General features: G+C 39.3%; 1 protein-coding gene across 4 annotated transcripts in view; it reads right to left on the bottom strand.

Annotated features, from left to right (window-relative positions):
• Positions 1–26,020, bottom strand: part of LOC118318462 (adhesion G-protein coupled receptor D2) — an 81,481-nt gene extending 55,461 nt beyond the window's left edge. For 2 of the 4 annotated variants that reach the window (XM_035648135.2, XM_035648137.2), the window contains exons 1-20: positions 25,536–26,015; positions 25,380–25,416; positions 25,045–25,069; positions 22,937–23,161; positions 21,967–22,608; positions 18,955–19,146; positions 18,719–18,792; positions 17,873–18,172; positions 17,427–17,538; positions 16,884–17,033; positions 16,121–16,223; positions 15,847–15,958; positions 15,357–15,412; positions 14,954–15,080; positions 14,187–14,290; positions 12,553–12,655; positions 11,156–11,309; positions 10,752–10,885; positions 10,109–10,224; positions 8,130–8,250 (exon numbers count right to left, since the gene is read on the bottom strand). In XM_035648135.2, the coding sequence (XP_035504028.1) occupies positions 8,130–8,250; positions 10,109–10,224; positions 10,752–10,885; positions 11,156–11,309; positions 12,553–12,655; positions 14,187–14,290; positions 14,954–15,080; positions 15,357–15,412; positions 15,847–15,958; positions 16,121–16,223; positions 16,884–17,033; positions 17,427–17,538; positions 17,873–18,172; positions 18,719–18,792; positions 18,955–19,146; positions 21,967–22,608; positions 22,937–23,161; positions 25,045–25,069; positions 25,380–25,415 (2,886 nt within the window). In that variant the 5' untranslated portion in view covers position 25,416; positions 25,536–26,015. Of the gene's footprint in view, positions 1–8,129; positions 8,251–10,108; positions 10,225–10,751; positions 10,886–11,155; positions 11,310–12,552; positions 12,656–14,186; positions 14,291–14,953; positions 15,081–15,356; positions 15,413–15,846; positions 15,959–16,120; positions 16,224–16,883; positions 17,034–17,426; positions 17,539–17,872; positions 18,173–18,718; positions 18,793–18,954; positions 19,147–21,966; positions 22,609–22,936; positions 23,162–25,044; positions 25,070–25,379; positions 25,417–25,535 lie in introns of all 4 variants that reach the window. The other 2 variants (XM_035648138.2, XM_035648139.2) reach the window with 2 other exon arrangements.
• Positions 26,021–26,478: the final 458 nt, after the last annotated feature.

Below are 26,478 nucleotides of genomic sequence, written 5' to 3'. Positions count from 1 at the left end.
CACACACACACACACACACACACACACACACACACACACACACACACACACACACACACACACACACACACACACACACACACACACACACACACAGGTACGGTCAGGCAGGGGCAGAAGGGATGGTTTGCTTTCTTATGACACAGGCTATTACTAAATTGAGCTGGAAGGTAATTCTAAGGCAAATAAATGCCAGCAGGTTTAACACAAGGAGGGGTCTTAGGGGTGGCGGCATGAGCAATGACAGGAATTCTCTCACCTCTTTTGACAGGAAGCCTATTATTCTCACAGCTTTATTTTCCCAGACTCGCGTTTAAAAACTGATCTCTCCGATAGTATTTCACGCCCCAAAACTCTGTCCTCTCTCATTTGAATTACAGCCCCGCTCCTTGTTCACTTTTGCTGGTCCATTCCTTCCATCCCAGACTTAATATTTACAGTAGAAGAGAAGGTTCATATTTTTTTTCCACAGCTTTTTCATCAAATCTTTTTTTCAAATAATTCCAAGGGTACTAAGGTAACCATTGGAGGTCTTTTCCATTTAAAAACCTTAATGCTAATAACTTGAATTAAGCCTCCATATGTAAGAAATCCTCCCTTCAAGTAGGTAAACATAAAACGATATGAAATGTGCAACAGAGCTCTAAAGTTAACGCTGATCAAATGTAGGAAAAAAAATAATACAGAAAAAAGATGAAAAGAGGCAAAAGGGAAAAATAAGTACAAGTTGAGACAAAACACTATAAATATACTACTTTAAAAAGCGTTGCTACATCCTCATTATAAGTGCCATCTCAGAGAAGCGTGGTGGGAGTCAGTGCTGACCTTGGTATCCCGTTTGAATATTGTTTTAATGCTGCGGCTGGTAATTGAGGATGCAACACAAACAGTGGACTCTTTTTCAAAGGGAAATCTATTTTCCCAGGCAATGGGAGAGTAAAGAATCATGTCATGCATTTATTTGTTTGTTCTTCAACTCCACCTCATAATTATTAAAGACACTAATTAAAATATGGATTTATAAATACATCTCTGATTTTACCTACAACTACATTGACTTAAAAGATTTAATAACCACTCACACTTAGTTTTTTTTTCTTGACAAACATTTGAAAATCTATTTGTTGTCATTTGAAATCATCTCATTAAGCTGCATATCTCAACATATCAAAGTGGTTGGTGTGTAACTAAAGGCTACTCTTATGTGAAATAATATCTTGAGTTCCTTTAGTCCAAATAATTTAGTTTTTAATTTAGAAAATTTGAACACATAACTATGAAACTATTAGGTATATAATTATAATATTTCATGATGATGCCCATGATTTAGAATTCTTACAATTTCCTATTAATCAGTTTGTGGTGGTAGTAAATTCAAATTTAACAATATGGAGCAACAACAGAAAATGAATAGAATATATAATAAGCCTTTGCTTTTGATAAAAAGGTTTCCCTCAAACAAGAACATGTTTTAGAGGAAATAATGATGACATGGGCATATGGTCCCTGCATTTCAAACGATCCAAAATGAAAACCATTCCACTCCATGGTGACGGTTGGTGAGAGGTTTGCCGAGTGTTTGTGTGTGTCCCTGTATTTGTATGGATGCACATTCAGTGTGCAAGAAGGCGGCAAGGACTGCGTTACAACCAAGGTTGTATCGAAAAAAGGTTTGCTGATATTCTGCATTTAAATGAAAAAAATCCCCCTTTTTCCTATCCAGCAAAAACAATTTCCCAATGTAAAAAAATTCTAGTGAATTAACACAAAATCATATTTCTTATATAGCTGTGATTTTGTTATGTGTGAAATATAAACTTATTGGACGGAATAAATTCTCAAAACAAATCTAACCTTTTATAATTATGAATATTAGGTAGCAACAAGTAAATATTTCAACCTGCTGATAATGTGTTTGTTTTTTTGCACAATCTTTCTTTCAAATTTTTTTTTTTATTGTATTTTTGTTTAATCTCTTGTTTACTGGCATAAGGCATATTCCTCCTGCCATTGAGTAGTTTGAATGTAGCTGATGGTCTAAATGCTGTTTCCACTCAGTCAGAGATGACACTAATGAAATAAATCACAATTAAAAAATATTAAATATTGGTAAAATATCACCTACAGCAGCTCATTCACGGGAGCATTAGTATCAGTCCCAAAAAAATGGGTAAGCCTCCATTACGAATTGTACAGCATGAAAACAGAAATATGAAGGTGAAAGGGGAAAAAAAGGTTTTGAATGGTCCAGTTGTGCAGATGAGTGGACTGAAGTTGCCTGACTGAGAAACTGGATCCAAGTTCTGGATTTTTCTGCCCAATGAGAAATGAAAATAACACCTTTGTCTATAGTGGGTTGATTGTAATGGTGACAAGAGATTACACACACACGAATCAATGATAGTAAATCAATATCATAATGTGATCATAGTACAACTCTACTCTATGTTGATTAACAACTATAACAAATAATTGTTCAACCCCCCAAAAATAAAATTCAGTAAAAAATGAAAAACGATTTTTAACCTAACAGTTATAGGAATATCCGAGATGGTTAACGTAACTCAATGAAATGTAGTATTTAATTAAAGGCCCAAAAACTACGGTATACCTCTGTATGGCAGTGATCTCTCCACGCTTTATGCATTGATCTAATTTGGGATTAAAACTACTGACTCACATCTGGAATTGTAGTCAAACAAAGTTTTGTAGCCACTGAGCTACAGGACAACCCCCCCCCCCCCCCCCCCCCCCCCCCCCCAAAAAAAGAAAAAAAAGAATAATCACTGCTCCTCAAACAATCACTTCACATGCTGTAAAAGCATCGCTTGCTCACACAACAAATCTCCCATATGGCAAAAATCAATAACCAGAGCAACACTCTATTGATCATCTCTATATCTTGGATACACTCTGATGTCATGCTCCACTGGCCAAGTGCATGTGCATGTGTTTCTGCTCAAGGAAGTCGGAGGGTGATGCAATCATTTCAATGGGAGATGATTTTCATTGAAGCGTTAAGCTGCATTAAAACTATGCCTCAGGTAAAAGGCTACTTTTCCAGTCAATTTTTCCTCCCCTTTCTGGGTGTCTAATGTGGCTTTGGATGGTAAATCAGTGCATTAATTGATTCAATTTGTGACTATAGATAACTTGATTTGAACGGGGGGGGGGGTGGGGAGAAGCACAAATGCAATGTGCATCAAACTGTAATGCAGTGTTGTCTTTAACAAATGAAAGGCAGATAATTACACTGATTCACAAAATCTGTTTTGTTATCTGGAAAAGGTCACGCGTAAAACCTGAAAGAGCTGTTCTTATTTGATATGCTTATAATAAATGCACTGCCACTTTAAACTAGTGAAATCAGAGTGTGATGTCAACATTGCTTACCATTTTTCTTTTGAGATGATAAACTACTAAACAAATGCTGTATTCTTCCGAGACTGGCATGTTCTTTCTTTGCCAAAGTAAGATGTAACTAAATTTAAATTACAACTTTCACTTCTTCATGCCTGTGAAATCCCATCACCACTTACCACTCTGTTGATCTCATGAGAAAAATGAAAACATTGTTGTCATCAGTTTATGTGATATGAAAGACCTTAATGCAATATGAATGAAATGGTTCTGATAAATTCTCTCATTGATTTCTCTATATATTTCCACAGTGTAATGACAAAGCACAGGGTTGCCCTCCACAGGCGGCAACTGGACATAACAGAAATAAAAGGATACATTCTTGACGAATGAATTCCCTGCAAAGTTACCAGGAACAAACCGCTGAGACTTCCCTCTGCTCTCTACAACTTGCGGAGGACGATCGTTAGCCTAACATTTTCTCTCCGACTCCCTAACTTCCTTCACCTCTCCACATTGTTTTCCCCGTCTCCTCCCCTCTCTTCCCCACACTGTCTGTCTAAGTTATTGATAGTTTAAAGTTATGGGCTAATAATAAGATGGACACTGCATGGCCAGGAGCCTATTATACCCAGGTAATGGATAGCGTGCGGGTTTGAATGACATTGCCTAGAGATTGGATGACGGAGAGTGGAGCGATTTATAGGCTACCCAAAGACCCCCCCCCCCCCCCCCCCCCACACACACACACACACACACACACACACACACACACACACACACACACACACACACACACACACACACACACACACACACACACACACACACACACACACACACACACACACACACACACACACACACACACACACACACACACACACAAATCTCCCGTTCCTCTCTCAAATACGAACGCACACATACACACAAACACAGCACCCTATGCTATTTATCTCTAGCTTCATAAGGAAGCAGATGAGGCATGCCAGTATTTATGGTGAAGACGTTCATAAAAACTGCTGGCTTAGAGTAGGAAGTTAGAATCGATTCAGGGAAACAGCATATCTACTCAAAGCTCCGCGCGCACTCCAACGGTGCCATCCAATGGAAATACATAAACACAAGTGATGCTATTTGTTGAATCAAAAAAAATGTCATTGTTGTGGTGCGATTTTCACCAACATTGGGGCTTTTGAAGTATATTGAACACCCACTAATTCCAGAGATACAGGGATAAAATTATTGACTTATCAATGTCACTGCAGCGATCGAAAAAAAAATTGTTTGATGAAAATCTTTAAGACATCAAAAATAACAACAGTAGACTAGTTAATAAGTTTTCTTGTTTTTGTCAGAGCAAAACTATTTAACAATTCCTACACATGCTACTCTCACTCTAGCTGTGCCATCCGTTAATAAAAAGCAAAAAACACTGCCCTGGTTACGGAGGCCAGTGCTGCAGGTATGCATTCATGCCAGCTCTGCAGTACATTTGCTCATAATGGCCTGCTCAGGCTCCTATTGAGAGAAATGACAGCAACATTAGAGACACTTGAGACAGTGTTGTTGGGACGGAGGAGGAAGAGCGGGAGCGGAGAGGGCTTCAGGGAGTGCCGTGAAAAAGGTTTGTCAACATTATCTGTTTTATTGATTTTACAGTAAAGGCTTGCCGCTTAAGCTTTATGATGCTTTGGCTGGCCCCATTGAAAATACAACGGCTGCAAATAAAAAACGATTTCTTAAAAAAGAAAAAAAACTTGAGCATTTTATTGATTTTTTTATTTTATTTTTTCTCCTGCCTACCAGGTTAGATTTGCATGCATTATTGTTAAAGTTTCACACATTTCATCAGCTTTATGAGTGGTCATTATGGTGGGACTATGTACGACTGTGCTCTCCCGCCCAAAGGGATCAATGGCACTAAAGAAGGCAGGACGGTCTTCTACAGGACGACAGTGATCTACGGTCTAATTAACGTATTAAGTGGGTCATTAAGGAAAAGGAAAAAAATTTAATGTGTTCCACCGTTTCTTAGTCTATAACCATGCTTACAGCCCTGCGATGCTAGCACGTATTAAGTTCACCATCTTAGTTTTGCATATTAGCATTTGCCAACTACCCCTAACCACAAAGTACAACTGAGGCTGGTGGGAATGCCATGAGTTTTGCTGGTGGTTGGTCATAGACAAACTGAAAATGTTGGTTAAATGTTTTATAGTTTATGAGGGAATGAATTTGTACCAAATCTCACAATCCATCCCAAAGACAGATGATCAGCAATGTCATCAGCGTACAACCTCTTAGAACCATGAATAGGGTTTTCTCTGTTCTTTTGTTATTTCAGAAGATTGAATGGAAACCATGGAGAGCATGTTCAGGTATAACATATGTTAAACAAAAATGCCCATGATCACGTAGCAAATCATATTCAAAATCTTGATTGTATATTTTCCCCCTTATTCGGCATTCTGTCTGCTTATTATTTTCAAGGGAAAAATGTGTTTTACATTTCTGGAAAAGTGAAAAAAAGGATCTTGTGTAGAATCCGCGCTGACTCTATCATGGCTGAACAGGGCAGGGGGGAAAAAAGCACGCCACCTCAAACAGAGGTGTCTCAGGTTTCCGTTACTTGACTTAGTGAGCAGAAACAGCACAGCAATGAGCCCTCGACCTCGAGATGCATCGACATTCTACCAAAACACACAGGATCTCGAGGATTACCCCCTTTAAGTGTCACTACACCCCACGCAGCCCAGAGAGCAGAGGGGTCAACAGAGTGTGTCATTGGAGCAGCTTGAAACCTGGTGGGGTTCCCGTTGTGTCCTGAACTGTCGAGGCTTTTCAAAGACGCTCTATGCAGCTCTATTATGCCAGGGCAGCTGGTTATTACCAGGGGGCTGCTACGGCAACCCAGAAACCCCATCAACACACACAAACAGAGCACAGAATACATGTTAAATAATCTGGGATGTTTAATTTATTTGAGGAATTTGGGGCTTTTTTTGTCCTGTGCAGCATGCATGGTTGAAGGATGGAATACAAAAAAATTATCACTGTAATGTGGTGAAATTAAGTTCAAGGTTTACGAGGATGAAACAATGGCTGACGCAACCGTCCATGTGTTGTATTTTTCTTTTCTTTCATAGAAATGATTTTCTTTCTCAGTATGTGCTGCAGAATCAAGAGTAATTGAAAAAGATTTTAATACATTTAATAGAGCTGAAACGTTAATGGTGCTCAAACAACCATTTGTTTCAAATTGAGATTTTGGCGACAGTGGCATCACTGCTAAATGCCACCTTTTCTGTCAAGAACAACACAAATGAAACACCATCAGCAACATTTTAGCTAAATGATTTGCTAATTTTGTTATGACCCACTCAACGGGTTTGAATACTGAAATAGTTTAAAGCACAGCATTTCAAAATCAAAACAAATATCCAAACATGGAAATTACCAAGAATTCTACACACACACACAAATTCCCCTGATTCTTATGAAAGCACCTCATCAGCATTTAGCTGCTAGTTATGTGACGGGACAAAAGAAGATAAATAATCAATACTTGAGTGTTTTGTGCTGAGGGAGTCAAACAGGTGAATAGAAAGGAAAAAAACCTAGAACAAAGCACATGGACTAACAGCCCAGAGCATTAATTACTGTTGACATGTAAAAAATATAATTAGATATGAGGGGGAAACAGAAACTATTTATGGCAACTGAGGGGCCTCGCTTAATGATCAGACTGCTGCTAAAACCTCTATTGATTTTCTTGTTAAATATACAGCTCAATTAAAGATGCAGCTGATTAAAAGACAATTACAAATCGCAATGGTGGATCTAGACATGCTGGGGAAGCTGAGTTTTTGGGGCCGCCTGCCGCAGACAGAGAATTACTTTTTTTTCATCCTCGCTCTCTGCCTCATTGGGAAATGAGCCTGCACATGTATTTATCATTTTCCATGTGAAAACCAGCATTTCTCAAAGTCGTGGCCATTTTTAGACGCAGCCCACATAATTTGTTTATAATTTCACAGTGTACTTAATACAGTGGCTAAACAACCTGCTGGATTTCTGCACTAAAAGCACAAAAACAACGCTGATTTGCCACAAACAACAACAATAATACGGGCCTATGCATACTTAAAGCGGAATCCATCAAACAGACCACACAAATTGACATCCCTTGTTAAAATGAAGTACCTGCTTAACAGAAGCCTCACCGAGGCTCTTTTTTTCCTGTTTTGTGCCTCAACCTTGTCACTGACAAATAAAAACCTTGACAGTCTGTGTAACCTCACTACCAAAGAAGGACAGAATCACAATAGACACACATAAATCCTCTCTGTTTTTAATTAAGAAAGAAAAAACAGTTTAAAGTCTATAAACAGCTATTTATAAGTTTTGTAGAAGTTGCACACAAGTTTTAGCAGTGCATTATTTAGTTTTACATTTTTCTACTTTATTACAACAGATGGAGGCTGTTTTAAAGAATGCTTTGGAAATAAAATTGATGTTATTAATATTGCTACAACTAAGAGAGTGATGCATGCTTGGATTTATGTTCTTCAAAAGTCAAGTTAGTCATTTTGACAGTATAAATCATTAAAGAAGCGTATTCAGATTTGTCTCCTTTCCCTTTCCCTATATCTATAGATGTATTTACATCTATATATATATGCATGTGCTTATATTATGTATTTTGTGCTGTAATGTGTGTGTGCGTGTGTGTCTGTCTGTCTGTCTGTCTGTGTGTGTGTGTGTACCTGTAGGGAGTTGAGAAGGATGAAGATGTAGGCCATGACAATGGAGAAAGGCACCAAGACGCCGCATAGCCATGTTAATCCAAGGATAGGCAGCAACACCAACACTGCTTTCACTGCAGCCCTGTACACACACACACACACACACACACACACACACACACACACACACACACACACACACACACACACACACACACACACACACACACACACACACACACACACACACACACACACACACACACACACACACACACACACACACACACACACACACACACACACACATTTATGCATGTTGTAAAACATACAAACACACACAACACCTACAATACTAACCCCACCATAAAGACTGGACTAGCTGACTGAATTAACACCAGATAAAATCAATTTCAGCATTCCCTAATAATTTCCCTTCCCCACCGAACGTCCTGAGCTCAATTCCGGGTTCCTCTACTTTTCAGTTAATGTTGGACAAAACCGAGCGGCTTTGGCACGCTGCATGTTCCATATACAACACTGTGCGGCTGGAAAGGCTCATGGGGTGACAACTTCCCACCTTAAATCCACCTTAATTCTGTTTAGAGTGGAATTAGCTTCTCACTCAGGTGACTGCCAAACCGCACCAGCTGTGTGTGTGTGTGTGTCCGTGTGTGCGTGTGTGTGTGTGTGTGCGTGTGACATGGCGGGCGGCGAGCCCTAGTTTATTCAGCGGAGGAATGTGTTTGAATTTCCGAGACGGCTGCCACCCAGAGGTGCCAAGTGGTTCAAGGCCTGCTTTGAAAGCCATCATAGAGCACCTTCTGTGAGCCGCGGTGGGCTGACGTCGTGAAAAAACACTAACACTTTAACATGATTTGCACTGATTGGATCATACAGGATGTTGTCGGAATTCTACTGGATTGCACGTAGAAAAGTTTCACTCTGACAAACTAAAACCAGTGTTAAAACACACAAGCCAAAGACAGTGATAGGGCCTAATGATATATTGTTTCTGCAGTGCAATAATCAAGCGATGGCAAGAACACTAGAAAATTAAATTAGATTTGGGTTAAACCTTTTTATGAGTAGTCTATTTGATAAATAAAATGCACTTATCTAGGCTGATGAAAATTTTATTTTGTTTATTAATACTTTAGATGAACAGTTACAATAATTCTCGACCACTCCAAAAATCATACGTAGAGTCTTAGAACAAATAAGACGAGCAAACAAGTGAACTGTGTCGATGCATGTGGAGAATATAGAGATACAGAGGTTAAACTCTACATAAGACTACCATTTGTTATACATTTAATTTCATTGTATATTGTAAGAGTCCAAAATATGTTCCTATAATTTAACCCTATAGGCATCAATAAGTATAAGACAAATTAATAATAGTATTCAAAAAAAAAAGAAGTGTGTATATATTTGCATCCCACCGTTGCAAAGGATAAGACATTCTTACATCCCAAAATTTTAGAGGCCATTTTGGAATATCAATGTTTGAATGTGGGTACAATCAATATGGTTTTCTTGAAGCACAGTAAAAGTGCTGCTTATGCAATGTTTCAGGAATAATACACGTGTCAATACTTTGGAATAAAATGAAAAGGACAGTTCAGTAAGAGCTTTTAAATCAAAAAAAAGTCAACAAACACTGGCCTCACACCAAAAAAACATAGGGTAATTTCTTTATCTTGTCAACGCTCAAAAGATACTGAAGCACTACGCCCTCAGATTGTTACATGTTGAAGCCTGCAGCCACTTATATGTACAGCACTAATGCAATCCATTCAAAAGGTATTCCTTTCTTGTTTGATAAATGAGAGCCTCTGTTTTAAAATGACAAATCCAATATAAAATCTTCCAGCTGCTTTTTTATTTGATGCCCAGTGACTGCAGCTCATCTGCTTCAAGGCCTGTGGCCCAGGTGAATAATCTTTAGATAAAAAGAAAAATTAAGAGGACAAATGGCACCTCCTTGTGGTTAGTACCTGATTTGCTCGTAGGTTTGTTCCACAGGACTGGTGCCCATGGCCAGCATGATGGACCTTCTCTTGGCTGTGGAGACTGTGATGACCACCACCCTCGTCAGTATCATGATATTTACCTGGAAATAAATGGGATGACACGAGAGAGATGAGGGGAGACAAAGGCGAACAGACAGAGAGATGAACAGAGAAGACGAGGCAGCAGAGGAAATGTAAAGGAAAACTCTCCAATGTGTTCAAGTGCTTTCTCGTTGTGGGAACTGTTGGTATTCCCTCTACAGTTTTGTTAGATCTCAACATTTCTGTGTAAAGTGCATTGAGATGATGTATGTTGTGATTTGCCTCTATACAAATGAATGGAATTGAATTGCAGAAGAAAGGATTGAGATCTATAGGTTGACATCTGTGGGTAGCAGTAATTGGGAGAGGAAAGTCAAGAGTGATGAAATAGAGACACGTGTCCAAAGCGACTGCTGATTAAAGAAAAAAATCATACAACATTAATATATAAACGTCAAACTACTATTGGTAGAATTAGTTTCCATAGTCTATCAGAATTACAAGTAGTTCACAATAACTAGATGCATATTTTAACAAGTTCAGCCGGAACAGGCTTCATGATAGGATTACGATTTAATTCGCTAACCATGATGATGAAGATGACGGGCCCAGCGAAACCCCAGATAATGCCATTCTGGACACTGAGCCAACAGTAGCCGTCGGCGGCGTATTTGCCCGAGGCCGATGCCAGTGTGATGGTGACTATCAGCACCGGCAGACCTGGAGGCAGGGAGGGAGAGGGAAAAACAAAAAATGGAATGGTGGAATGAAGGAGTATCAGCAAAAGGTGAAATAAAGGCGGAAATGGGGAAACAGTAAAAGAAACCACTCTGATCAAAAAAATCTGTTATACTTTTCAGAAAAGTTTGCCAATCCAGTTTGGTTATTTGTGAGTTTTCATCAGTGATTATATAATGTCCTTTAATGTGTTATTAACTGTCACTGTGCGTCTGTGAAATGAATGATTTGACTTGTGTCCAGCCATTTTACCCCAGCCGATGAGATAGTAATATTTCATGTGCCGCTCCTCGCTTAGGTTGACCGCAACCACCTTGCTCCAGAGCAGCAGACCCTCCACCAGCATCCAGCTAAACGCTGCCATGAAGAAGAGATGGAGCAGCGCCGCTACGAGTGTACACGCCACCTACAAACACACAGGCATGCAGACGGGCGCACGTTTCATTTTATGTTTCAAGGTGAGGCTTTTTGGAACACAACATAACAGGACACAGGCACCTTTTCCATAAAACTACATTTTGATAGATAAAACTCTTCGCTCAGCTCACAAAACGACTTGTCTGACAGTACAATAATCAACTTGAAGAATTTATGACACATTTTACTTTTCAATAGCCGACAAAACAAAGGTGAGTCTTCTGTCGTGAACCAAACACAATATGTCAGAGGCAAAACCATATGTTGTTGACGGATTGTTTAAGGGCAGCTCATGACCGTGAGTGATGAACGAGGTTGCAGTGGTCACTAATAAATAAATCACTCTTTATTGATGAATACTATTACAAAATGCAGTCTATGTTAACAAAATATCCAAATCTTATTCACAATTTCAGCACCTTTTTTGTTTTATATTAAAAATATAAACAAAGGAACATGTTGATATATTGTGTTCATTTTTGACCGACATTATCATTAACTGGATTGGCCAAAACCATGTGAACATGTGAAACCATTTGGTCAATTTCCAACAAGCGTTTCCATCTGCCCCCAGGGATAAAGTCCACCCGACATGACCTGAGGTCAAAGGAGCAGGGGTCAAACCAACTACAGGTCATTGAGTGACCACAGACTGAGCTTTGGCTGATGGATATGACAGTAGTGGTCACGTATGTCACATCGAATGCCAATGCATTTGTTTGCCGAGGAACCAAAGTATGGACTCAGATTTCAAATCCCATTAACGCCGCTATAAATAAGACAGTGATGTGGTTTAACTTTGGAGGGTAACAATATGTTAAAAGCCATTTAAAATTGCATTATCTACATTAGGAAATGCAAAGCTTTTACTAATCATGGCATGGATGACAAATACATTTTCTTAATATTAACTAATGTAATTTGATTTAACTTTATTTTTAAAATCATTCAAATGTTGAAGATACATTTCTAGTATAACAATATCATATTTACTTTAAAAAAAACATATGTCCTGGTATCTAAACAATGATGACATATTTTGTCAAGCTGTTCCCATTTCCAACTTCTGACTGATCTATTCTTTATGCAAAGTTTGACAGAATCAAGCATATCTGTCAACCGTTGGCCAATTAATTCATTTTGGTCCACCGCTTTCCCTTTTGTGTTAACATCATTAAATCCTATATATTGTTAAATATAAAGGGGATGTTTTAGTAGTTGTGTGTCTGTACCTTGTTGTGAATGGCTGAGCTGCTGCAGAGCAGAATCACCTGGGCGCAGATCAGCGCAATGAACAGGTTCTTATGAATGGACGTCCGGTCAGATTTGGGAATACTATGGAAAGAAAGAGAGGCGAACAACGTTAAATGTTTTGAACAAATCTTGACTTAAAATCAAATATTAGTGATACATTTTTTTTTATAAATAATGCATTTTGAAGCACCGTAGATTGATAACTTAATATAACCACAAGTCTGTGTTGGTGGACATTTTACACAGAAATATATCTGAGCTGTGTTTATTCCGAGACAAACCTTGAGCTGATTGAGATATTTTACTCGTTGCATGGAGCCACAGCAGCGACTCAGCCACAGTGCTGGAGTCGCTAAAATCCAAGGCTATAAAACGTCCTGACTGATTAGCTTTCAATGCGTTTATAGTTTCTATTCGTTCTTAATTTTACAGCATGTTGATTTTGCTGCTGCATCATTCCTGAGCTGTCATTGTTTTTTCATTTCTTTCTATTTTGCATCTATTTCTTTTGAGAGATCTAAGAAAATGGTGAAATGGGTCTAAGAGATTTTAAGATGTTGTACTTGAATTTGCAACCACTGTTTCATCGTGTTTTTCAGTAGATATTCTTGCTGGGCTAATACCTGATATAATTTAACTGTATAAAGTATATTTCAATTCAGAATTCAATGCTATGATTGAAAGCAGGATGTATATGATGCACATACCATTATTTAACTTGACACAATCTCTAGAAACAATCAAGCATAGTGTCTCTAAACGGCATCAATAGGTTGAATGTTTCCATTTCAGGGTGTTCACACAGCATAAATGAAACAGCTGAAACTGGTTTAGAGAAGTAAATCAACTGAAAAGCCTTTCATTACATCCTGATGGGCTCAGCCTATTTACACTCATTTCATATGTGCATCAGTGCTCGTGAGTGCCATAATTCCACGTGTGATCATGCATGCATCTGTGGACATGTATGCTTCTGCCTGATGCTGTGTGGGTGTGCCGTGTGTATTTAGGCATACAGATGCATGTACATCATCATGTGCCCGCCTGCGTGTGAAATGCATGGCTGCGCTCACTGATTTCAGGACAGTCATAAATCGCGAGGGGCAGCTCCTCTCCGGCTGCCTGTGATCCCTCAGTGACCCTACTTTTAATTAACAGCTGCAGAATGCTGCCATAAACCTTCAGAGTGGACTCACATGTAGACAACAGTAATTACTGCATTAGCACTGGTCAATACTCATACCAGCCTTAGGAACACACCACGGGCAACTACTGAGCCAATAAGTTATCTTGCCGTTTCTTACTTGTGCGTCATTGAAAAGGTGAATGATGAGATTCAAGTGTTTTATATTTTCAAAAGCGTGATGCAGCCAAAGCCACATTGTACACAGCTACTGTTCACAAGTTGAATACACCATATACATATAAAATATATGCTGTCATTTTTTTTTCAGTACTACCAGTTGTACGGTGTTGTATGACAACAAGGAACTGCAACACAAAATAAGGGATGAGGTTGAGTTGTGTATGTGTGTGCTGGCTCAAACGCACAGAAACCAGGCAGCTGTTTTGCCATCGTAGGTTGAGAGGGACAGTGGAATCAGCTACTCACTCCAGCACAGTAAACAGCATCAAGGTCACCAACAGCGCACACAGAGACGCACCAGAGCCGATGAATGTCAGCTTCGTTAAAATAAGCTCTTCCTCAGGACTCCACTGGGGTTAGAAGGGAACGGTGGTTGTGTGAGGGAGTGGGAAAAAAAGAAGAACGCTGTCAGAGTGGACAAGTGGTTTATCAGCAGCCACCACGTAACTGAAAAATAACAGGTTTGATCTTAACCTTATACGTTCTCGAAGACACTAGATGCCGAAAATGTACAATTCAAAAACATCAACATTCTGCTGATGGAGTTATTTTTTTAATTATTTTACTATCTTTTTATACTTTGGATAGATAAAAAAAAGAACAGTTCTGGCAAAGCTTTCTTCAACAACATAGGAACACTGGGAGTGACACCTGCTGGTTAATACAGTATACTGCAAGCATTGCCACAATTTTGGAGGTCAAAGTTCAGAACTTGTATTTAGAATTAACATCAGCAAAATTTTGATTTAAATGTAAATCATTGTATTCATCTCCACCTTTCCCTCACAAGAAGGAAAATACAACTACATACTGTAAAACAAACACACCAACTACAAGATATGATCAGTATTAATAATAATAACAAAAATGAAGTTCTTATAACCTTTGCCACAGTTTAGATTTGAGGTTTGACATTCAAACTTGTATTTTACATTTTCCCCTCATGCAACCTCTAAGTCAGTATTTCTGATTTAAATGGCTTCGTCATAAAACATCCCATGAGTTAGAGTTACCTTCGACTCCAGGTAATTCATCAACACTGCAAAATTGGTGGTGTGGTTACATAGACAGGAAGTGACACCAGAGCCGGCATAGGTCACCCTGCAACCAACGCTGGACCAGCTATTGCTTTGAGTGTGCCTGTACAGCACAATACACAAGCATGGACACACAGAGACACAAAGTCATCAATTCGTTTCATGGAGCAGATACATTTATTTTTAAATATAAAGGAGGGCATGATATCCATCTAGCGATATCTCATTTTGGAATGAATGTCATGAGTGTTTCTATAATATTTGATATTATTTTGGATTCAAAATATATCCTTATCTCTCCATTTTCTCTATTGCACAAACACTATTTTATCAGGCCTTGTTATGTTTCTTTTCGTTTGTGTGTATTGTTCAAACTTACATCAGGCTGAAATTCCAAAATGCACAAACAGGTGATGCTCGCTGTGAATACTCCACCTAGAAATAAAAAACAGATGTTTACACGTTTTCCTTCTCTTTCTATGTCTCTCATAATATATGAAGCTGGATTTTAACCAGCCAATAGTGAAATAGAAAAAAGCCACATGCTTCTAGCTGGGCTATGAAAATGTGATTTTATTGAAGGGCAACAATTTATCACACAATGGTTGGTTTTTCCCAGAATTTTTTCAGTTGTTTTAAGAATTTTCCAAACAGAAAAGCTGGACTTTGAAGAGCGTCCATCTCAATCATATTCAAAAGTTGCAGGCTGAAATAAGTACATTTGAAAGTCAGGCACTGATTTTTATGAACAAGAGCTGCCCCAACCAGAATTGATTTAATCCAATTTTGGATTAAATCATGACTGATGTTCAAATACATATAATCCATATCATGGGGAGGTTGATCATACTGTGCTGTACTCTTCATACCACATGTGATGAAGACAGGGTGTATTGGACAGCCACAGGGACGGTCTGGGCCTTGGAGGGATCACGCACAGTAGCTGATATAACAGCAGAAGTGAGGTGACCTGGGAGAATTCTGGGAAGGACAATGATTATGATTTACATGTCTTTAAACTTAAAGGTCACAAATACCCTAATTTGTTTGTTCCATAAGTTTCCGTTGGGTTGACTTTTCGTATCATTGCATGGAATATTTAAAGTAGAATATAATATAAGACGACAGACCATCACAACCAACCTTTGAAATTTCTCTTGGGGACTCACTGGAGGTTCCTGTGTTCCAGACTCGATCTCACTCAGATGACTATAGTGGGTATGAATAAACATCACTTCCTCGTATCCTAAATAGGGAAAGAGGAGAACCACTGAAGCAGCTGTATTTTTCTCCTTTAGTGATACAAAATACGTTGTTGAGCATCACTTCAGACTAACAGTCCCACCCTCACACTCGATAGCTGTCCAATGAAAACACATTTTCAGTTACAATGATTTTTCTTAAAAACCTTTTGCTCAAAGTTCTGTTTCTAAAAAAAGTCTCCCAGTTATATTTTGTATTTTGCACTTTCTTTTTTTGTGCCAAAACAGTTCCATATCCAAAGGGCACTTTGACAAACTCTCATAGCAACATAACCATATTCTGTGTTGTAACACGCAATGCATTTTAGTGGCATTCATTTTTAAGTATAAAATATAGTTTAAATGTGACCATACTAAATCTTAGATTATGATTTTTTTTAAATAAAATCTAAACTGCTTGAAGGACATGCAGTACAAGGATTTTATATTTCTTTAATTGAAATAATTTTGTCTTAAAATGATAGCAAAAATGGAGTATGCAATTTATCTTATTAGTTTCTCCTCAAATGTGCTTTGTTAAAAAAAATATGTCTTTATTCATTCATATAATAATTTGCATTTGGACATTCAGACACAAATTCACACCCAGAATAACCAAAAGTCATGTAATACAACTGTGGTCTGTGTGTTTGCGTGTGCCCTACCCAGTGCGTGTATCCTCTGGAGCTCAGTGTCAGGGATTATCAACTCATCCTGACCACCGCTGCTAATTGTGGTGCCAGAGCTGACCACAGACGGCTTGAAGACTTGACGACAGTGCTCTTCAGACAGCTTCTGCCATTTCATGTACACATCTGGCAGCAGACACAGCAGAGGACATTAACGACAGATTAACAATGAGAAAAAAACACAAGCAGATTCATCTATGTGACAAAGCCAAGAGCTTATGAACGGTTTGGGTCAATATTATCAGCGAATTAAAAATGATTCCCTGAATTCTGAGGTTGTTACCACTGCAAAAAAAAGGACACGAAGTACTGTATTGTACATTGTAACTTAAAACGTCAGAGTTGCCTAAAGACACTGATACAATCACAATCACCACAATTTTAACAAGCAAGTTCAACGTGTCAGACAATTTTGTGAATAAAATGTTCTACAGTGAAATCCTTTTGTGCCTCCTGTATTTTCAACCGAGAACTGAAAGGCACTTGGTATTCTAATAAGTGTTTAAGATATTTCATCACCTATGTTCTTGGTAGAAAGAGTGAAGCCTCTCCTCTCAGCAGACAGCATGTCTGCAAGATCATCAGTGAGACTGTCAATGCTCTTGACAATGGTAAAAGGGCCCACGCTGAACTGCACAAGAAATAAAGACCCAACAGTCAAAAGTCATGAGATTCATGCAGGAGAAAGGAACACGTTCCTTGGTTAAGAACACTTCAGTAGTTTGATGATTTCATCTCATCCCTTTAAGTATGACCAAAAATATGATATAAATATGGAGGGGGGAGGCCGGTTTTTGGTTGAATTAAAGATACAAATGCTTTTTTCTTTCATGCAACCAATAAACCAAGGTTTAATGCCAACTACTTCCTAGACTACACATAAGCTTGTTATCGAATGCAAATAGCCGTCAATTATACCTCAGATATTTATATTTTTTGGGAATAAGACAAATAAACCCCCTCACCCCATCCTCACTCCGGCCAATCCACTGCGTAGCTATGCTGGGCTCCAGCATCAAACTGGCTGCCTTCAGGTAGTTAGTGGCGATGGAGACCATGACCTCCGCTGCATCACGTCCAGCAGAGTGAATACTGGCTGCTGCACTCAGGTCTGTCTCAATCATCCGGGAGAGGTAGAGGACGTCACTGGGGGTGAGGACATTTTGGCCACCGGCCTCCACGGTGAGCAGGACAGCCTGGGACAGCTGCTGCAGCGAGGTCAGATCTCTGTCCCAGGACGAGTTGATGCTCAGCTCATCCATCACCTGAGAGAAAGAAGTGTGAATTAAGATTTTTAACTCTATTCAGGTTGTCCAAAGTGTTTCTTGGGGAATAAGTAGCTTGCAATGTTATATTGTCTGTCTACACACAGGATCAAGATCACCTCCATTCATGAAATATAATAGATACTCCCAGATTTTTTTTTTTGTCTTTAAGTACTTGTGACCATGTTGGGGAAGTTATTGTGGAGAAGTTGATTTCATTTTACAGATCATTTTCATGAAGAGAGTGCTTGACTTTTATGTCATAACACTAATTGAATGCCCGTCTTTTTTATTTTTACAAATACCTTGTTTTATGAAAGGAGTCAAATCTTTAATTGTAAATACAGCCAACATTTCCTCTTGTACGCAGCCTAGAATATTAAGACTAAAACTGCTTTTCAACCAAGGTGTTCTGTGGTTTTTTACTTAATCAGAGTGCACTGTGTTACTCAAAGCTATTAAGATGCTTCTACAGGAAAATCCCCAAGAGTCTTAATTTACTAGTAACGTAATGACGGGCTACAGACAGACAACTGCCTCACTCACAGGTTTGGTCAGAGGATCCCTGCTCAGTCTGCTGAAGAATGGAGACTTCGGTAAACTGAAAACATCCAGCACTTCTGCAAATATAATACAACATAATGCAAACGATTACAACAAGATGACAGGGGCCTAAGAGATTTCCATATAATCTTTTTTTTTAAACAATTAAAAAATCCAAATCATTGCATTAGATAAATAAAACAAAAAAAATAACTGACCTAATGAATTATTATCATTACCTTTCTTAAACTGGCATACAGCCCCTCTGAATGAGTCACACTTGGCCAGGCTCCAGTGCTCGACAACAGGGTCAAAGATGCCACAGTCCACATCTGACTGAGGACTCTGGAACAGCTCAAATGTTTGATTCTGCAAAGCGTCTCCGTCCTTGAGGGAATCCAAGAACGGATTTGCTAACACAGTGAAGTTACCTAGCAGAGGAAATGGAGAGGGTTATTCTCAAATGTTAAATTCTTGATTGTTCAAAGAGGGTACAAAGACTGAACGTCATGTCCAGACACAGTCGGGTGGATAATGCTACACGGCACACAAAGTCATAATATGTCCAATAGTTGCCAAGATGTAATTCAAGGCAGGTATGTTTCATTAGCCACAAGAAAATAAAACTTCAACTGCACAGCATCACTTAGAAAAATGTTTAGCTGTAATAAACTTCACATCCTTAGTTAATAACTTTTTTTTTTTAAACAATTATTTTCATTTTAGTTAAAATACACTGGTGTAGTTTTAAGCTTAAGACATTTATGAGCCATCAGATCACAGGATGTGGGTGGTGGACGGTCTAGGACACTAGATTAGGTAGTTGCTACTGACGACAAGACTTGTTCCAAGGACTGAACGCATGGTAGTGTAGCTGCAGGAGGAGTGAACTGGTATGATGAGGGAGAGGAAAGGAGAAATCAAGAATTCTCACAAGCTAGCGGATACTGCCATGCTGGTTAAAGTTGGACAGATCGAAGATTCAAGGATTCTGTCTGCTGATGCACAAACTCTGGCTCAGTCTGCAGGTAAATCTTTAGAAGACTGTTAAATAAATTCCTAAACTGTAACTGTAACAGTCCCTGGAGGAGTACGAGTGCACAATCCTTTGTCCACATTCGGTTCCAGGTGGGGGGAGTCAGGGATTTGAAGACTCATTGCTCACTGGGGAGCATGATGTCAGGGCGAGAGAAGTTTGTTTTGAAGGGTGGGATCCAGAGTGACGTGAGTTACAAAACATGTACAAGAACCATTTGCCAATTACAACGTGGTCACCGCCTCCCTTCTATACTGAGGGGACAGAACAAAAGAGACAGATTTCCTCTTTTCGTCACTTTAATTAAACTTCTAATGGTGGAAAGGAAAATAAAATGCAACTCGGTGTGTCAGTGGGTGTGCCTAAGTTTGCCAAAGCATACCACAAAATGAGAAACGATTAGGGATATCCTCAAAAAGCTTTTTTTACATATCCCAATCAGAGACATTTTTACACCGAGCATCTGCCAATACCAAGTCCTGATGTTTATATCGTGAGCTGATGTTTATACTCTCCTGAAATTACAAAGCAGCTACTGCTTTTGATTAAATCCAGCAATGTATAAAAATGTGCAAAGACGATAAACTTATGTAATATAGGTGATTTGTCACAGTACTCACACAATTGTTCTTTTGTGGAGATTTTTTTTATTCAAGGCTGGTAACGAAGTGGAAAGTGGAGAAAAAACCTGAAAGGCTGCCAGTTCTGCATTGCCAAGTGCATTTATGTGCTGGAGAGAACGTTTAATATAAATCTGAGGGTCAAGTTGGCAAAATTTATGATATAGTACAGTATAATAAAATTAGTGAACTTGGCAGTTCATCTGTCTTTTTAAACACTGGCACATTGTAGCTACAGATCAGTGTTTCCCATTAATTACCTAGACAGTTGGTAAGATGTAATCAGGACATTTTTTTTAAAGTCACATAATGGAAGAATTGGCTAACTGTCGAATTTGTACTACAAACAAACATGGGGCAGCATATTACCAGAGAGTGGGGGGTGGATGGGGGGGGGGGGGCATCCACATCATAGGAAACAAAAAATACACTGTTGGGTCCCTCCTCCCCTTACCCTGTGCCATAGTTGGACTGGCCATCGAGCATACTGGGACCAACGCTTCGTCAGTGGTCCAGTGAACCGTCAAAAATGTTTTTACCAGCCCTCATTCTCCATACCGACTGATTTGTCCACTTGCAATTCAAGGAATGCATAAGAGTGGGCCTGTTCCAGGATTGGGTTCACTAGTGGCAATTTAAGGATTATGAGAGAAGGAGAAGTGTACCCTTCCATCGCCGCAAGTGTGCCGTTATCGGCTGGATCTCTATGCAACACAATACACAGCGACAAAACTGTTACTGTATGTCGTCACATTCTGTTGATGATCTAAATTAATCTATGGAAGTTTTAAACCTGTATTACCTTTAATTTAATCTGAGGTAGATGAGGAAAAAAATAATCAATCACAAAAAAACAAAACCATACTATTCTACATGTATTCTACTATAAAATGTTTTTGCAGTCTTAGGTATTCACATTGTGGATGTCAAATGTCTTAATAACAACTGTTTCAATTAGTTTTTTTGAAGTAAGCTTTTTTGACAATTGACTATAGTAAAATTTCTCTGACTATTTGATTGTTTTCGTATTTCAATTAGAGTGGTTGATAAACAGTTTCAGCGATGTTTTTATTCATTGTTTAAGGCGAGTAGTCAAAGCAAGTTTTTTTAATGTATTTAAGACCAACTTTGAGCTGCAATCAATATTTATGTAAATTACATCATGATCGAACCTGTTGAGAGATATGAGAGGATTAAACAGAGAACATTTTGGCCTTGTTTTATCTGGGCTGTGATTTATTCACAGCATTTGTTTTTATCCTGCCTGGGTTACCAGCTGGGTGGAGTTTAACAAATCAGGCCAGCTCAGATCTTGGCATGTGACTAAAAAGTGCGTAGTCCATAATGACTTTAATGGTCTCTATGTGATTATTTTTCTGCATAGCAACCCCACCCATCTCTAGCTCCAATCCAGCTCAACTGTAAACATGTAATATATAATGCTCCTATGTAACAGTGAACCTTGCGGATGGATTATTAGCCTCTTCTGTCTTTTACAGTGTCAACTATTCCTGTACTTCTCTTATAATTTTGATTTAGATACTGGTAACCTTTCAGGTTCCTCCCATTCCCATGCAGATTCCCAACTAATTTACCTTGACATGGGTTGTCTCTCCACAGCTTTGTAAGGGAGGACTCTATTTCCATGGCTGCTCCACTCCACTTGAACACCAGCCCAGAGGAAATGAGCGAGCACTCTTTTTCCATGGTGAAGATTTCGCTGCCATTCAGTACTCGATCCCAAATGTGCAGCTCTGTGATGCTCCCTGAGAATGACTCATCCTTCTTAAATGAGCCCCCAAACGTGTCCTGCTCCTGCCCGATAATGAAAAGGCCGTCGGGACCAATGCTGTCAGAGCTGTTAAGGCCATCACCTCTAGAGAATCCAAGGCCATGAGTATATAGTGCCCAGCGTCCACCGTTCTGACTCCAAGAAACGCACACGGAATGCCAGGAGTCGTCATGGTCAACGGCTTCTTGGTAAGGCCCATGAATGCCATGGACCATCAGAGCCAGCTGCACGGGCTTGCCCTGGATCAGGTTTGCGCGGAGCTGGAACTCATTAATATGTGACTGGATGGAATAAGAGAAGATGGTAGAAATTCCAAAGCAGTTGGGATCGAAGCGAAGACGGGTGCAAACGGTCACTGAGCCCATGGAGGAGAACTTGTGCAGGAGACGGGCATGCTTCCTATCCGAGCGCCCGCTGAATTCCAGAATTAGGGTGTCAGAGGAACCTTTGGTTTCACCCACATAGAGAGAGCAGAGAGAAGTATTGCTATGAAGGAAAAATCCTGGCACAGTTCTTGGAAAGGATGGAACCTGATCATACAATTCCATTTTGTGGTTCTATTCCTACTGTAAACTTGGGAAATATTTATTCACTGTGGCTCAGAGTGTTGTATGACAGCATCATCAATCCTATTTTGTATTCTATTACTCTTTTAGTTTAGTCAGTGAGTAGACAGAAATGCACCTTGACAGCACAAACAATGAGTCTACTATTCAAAAAAAGCTTGCTCATATGTTGATATAAAGTATAAACAAATGGCATACTGAACCTACTTGTCAGATAAGTCATGACTTTCCTGGCGATCCACACAGGTTCAGAGATGTTCAAAGACTTCAGGAAGGTGGTTAGGTTTCGGTTCTCTTCCGAGTTGGTGACTGTGGCTAAGGCCCCGGAGCGCTGGTTACAGAGCTCCCCAGCACTGGTCCACTGCAGTCGATCAGGCACATACTCATAATAGAACTCATGATATGTCAGGCTTCTGGTTTCCAATGTAAAAGCTGTTCAAAAATATACAAAAGAAGAAATTGAGAGCGAGATACCTGCAAGACAGCATTGGTAAAAAATTAAAAGTGTTTTGATTCTGATATCCGAGACATTTCAATCATGTTAAGATCACATAGGCCTTCATGTTACAATCAATGCTCTGTCATCTGTATTAAAACAGGTGTTAGAGCAGTGTCACAGTTTAAATCAAAATCACTCTAGTAAAAGTAAAGCATTTTACTGAATCTAACTAAATATAGCACAAATTCATATTTTCCAAACTGTCAAAAGAAAATACAAATTAATGTGCAATTTCATCCATTACCAATGTGCAAATGTTAAGAGCTGAGTGCAAGATATAAAGTTAGTGAAAAATAATTTTCCAATTGAGTGTCATGTACAGATTGCAGTATAAAAGGTTTAAAAATATATTATTATTTTACATATCCATCCAATGTTTTCCCTATTGTCATTTTTGTATCTCTTCACTGCCGCAAAAGATTGAGAGACTTTTGGACCAAATGCTTCATGTGCGTCAAGATGTATTCAGTTAAGACTGTGAAAGTGAATGAAAACGCACTTACTGCACTCAACCACCAACCAAATAGAATTGTAAAAGTCCCAACCTCTATCTGGTCATCAATGACAGGTAAGTAACATGCTGTTTAACAAGCAAATTACACAATCTCCCAGTATCCCACCTAGGCATCGCTATAAGACCTGCCCAAGGTTTTTTGAAACGTGTGGTATTTCCTACATGTTTTTTTCTACTGCTAGAGTAGCTAGGACTGGGAGGTTGTTTTTATTCTTTCCAGCATGCTATTTCAATTTGTTGGCTGGTTGGGTAATTCATCATTTGCACATCCTCACTTCCACACTTCAATTTAATTTAGATAACATTTAGAGTAAAAGTTAGGGGTAAGGATTGACAAAAGCTAACTTGCCTTAAAGGTCAAGGTTAAAGTAAGGGGAGAGGAGGATGTGATGAGGATTCCACAATGTCTGTGAACGAGTGTTGCGGTGCTTGTTTGTCAAATGCTCGTTCATTGGCGGCAGCCTTGGTTGTTTACAAAGTCGCTTCCATCTGCGTCGTGGTATAAACCCCGCCCATTATAGGATAATCGGTTGTGATTGGACGTAAATTATGAAGGGGTCCAGACCGAATTCTGGCAGAGCAAATTTAAATGTGCTCCCAGAACTTGGGTCCCAGGCTAGTATAACATGGGTGCACGTCTTGAGCAGACTTTCGGACATGCGCTGGAGTTCGGATATATATTCCTTAGATTTTCGGGGGGGGCTTTACGTGAGAACACAAATGTGGGCAAATTTGCTCCTGACATTTCCGGAACTTTTTCCTGCCAGCCGCCCAGGTAACATTTGCCAAATATATCCGAGTGAGCCCACGTGAGAAATTAGTAGGAAAAGCCACAGAAAAATTCCCAGTGAGCCAGTGGGCATGTTGATGACTGTGAACAAAAAAGCTGCTTTCCACAGCAGAATGTTCGTCATGTCCTGCCTCCTGCATGATCCGGAAATTGTCCCGTTGATGTGAATGTATCCGATCTCCTGCTGCGCTCGTCATAGGTAAAAGAAAATGTGTGCACCCAATTTTCCGGAGTTTATTTCTGAAAACAGTTTTACTGGGCTTCTAATAGATTTTTTTTTATAGTTATTGTGATATTATTAGGATTCAGCAGAGTTAAAAATGACGGTTCAGCAAGATACCATTAGGGAAAATACCTCACACGGGTGAAAACTTGATGGCACTTTAGCATCCATGCTAGTTAGCACCTTAGTGTCGGTTATGGTGTAGGGGTTTCTCGCTAATTAGCCAGGTTAGCTACTTGTTCTTACCACCTTGGGTGTTTACCTTAAAAAGACATAAAAAGTGACTCACCTGATATACAGCTGTGAAAATAAACCTGGAAAAAAAAAATCAGTTTTAATTTTGAGCTCGTTGTTGAGGCAACAAGTTTTCTTTGCTAATGAGAAAACGAATCAAACAACAGGTGTGTGTAATCACTAATGATCTCCAGGCATGATTAATCAAACACAGATTAAAAAAAAAGTCCTCAGGACATGAACAACATGAATCTTAATCTTGTAGTATTCTTATGGAGTTCCTTTTCATTTTCACAACATGTAAGGAATCAACACAGAATAAACTTTGTTGGATAAAACTCGACATCCCACCGAAGAGAGAAAACATAAACACAAAGATGATGTACTTACAAGAAAGCCTAACTTGGGCATCAACAACCAGTGCATCCTGGAGGGGGGAAACAAAAACAAACATTAGCTGTGAGTGGAGAGCAGATCCATCGTATTGTGACTTGTTACACTGGACAAACCATAAAAAGCAAAAAGAAATTTGTATTTTCTTTCTACCTGAAATGTTCGTCTTGTTAAGAACTTTTTTTGGCGCGTCTCCTCATTCCAATTGCGTAGCGTCTGTGAACGCACCATTCAGCCACTCCTTTAAGCATCGGGGTTTTTGTTTTTTTTAAAGGTTGTTTTGTTTGTTTCCTTCTCAGCTGCGCTTTATAAGTCCGTCACTGAAGTACAAGAGGATCCCCGGTAGTAGCGGGCTCCCGAGAGCACGAGGGGAGGATGCAGAGGAGGCTGCGGCGCGGAGGAGTGGGCGTAACCTGCAGCGAGCAACAGGGCTTTCAAAAGTAGGGTTCGAGGACCTCCAGGGGGCCGTTGGAGCGTGTTCCAGGGGTCCAGTGAAGTCAGAGACATGCACGATGATGTAACACACAAATGAACGTGAAGCCATCAATCAGCTCAAGGGAGTTATCCTTTTTCTTATTCGCTCAAACATGTGCAACCAAGGAATATCCTCATGTAGACTAAGACACATTCAGTGTCTGTTACCTCACCGATGTCCCGGGGCCACCAAGGGTTGCCGGGTGACCGGAGGCGATGTTACCTGCTGCAAAAAAAAAAAGGAGGGGGGGGCATCCTGTTAAATCAAAGTATTATTTTCACATGTGTGTCGTGGAATTTTCATCTTCCTGAATCAGCATCCACTCCATCAATTATTCCATTTCATTGTGTATATGTGACCTTCCTGGTTTTTTAAACCATGGAATGCATCAAAAAAGACTCCATGACATGTTAAAGTTTTCTTCTTTCTGACATAGCAATTCCCAAAGTAGTATCCAGGGACCATGATGTAATCCCCTGAAAATAAAAACACAATTTTACCTCACGTAAATTAACAATGATGTAATTCATTGTCAACTTACAGTAAAGGGACATGACAAATGATATCCACCGGGTGTAAATTCAAAGGACAATATATAATAAAGTTCAATATGTACAGTTT

This window comes from Scophthalmus maximus, chromosome 13 (assembly GCF_022379125.1).
Source record: "Scophthalmus maximus strain ysfricsl-2021 chromosome 13, ASM2237912v1, whole genome shotgun sequence".
In the NCBI taxonomy this organism is placed as follows: Eukaryota; Metazoa; Chordata; class Actinopteri; order Pleuronectiformes; family Scophthalmidae; genus Scophthalmus; species Scophthalmus maximus.
This window is presented reverse-complemented; position numbering and strand designations above follow the sequence as displayed.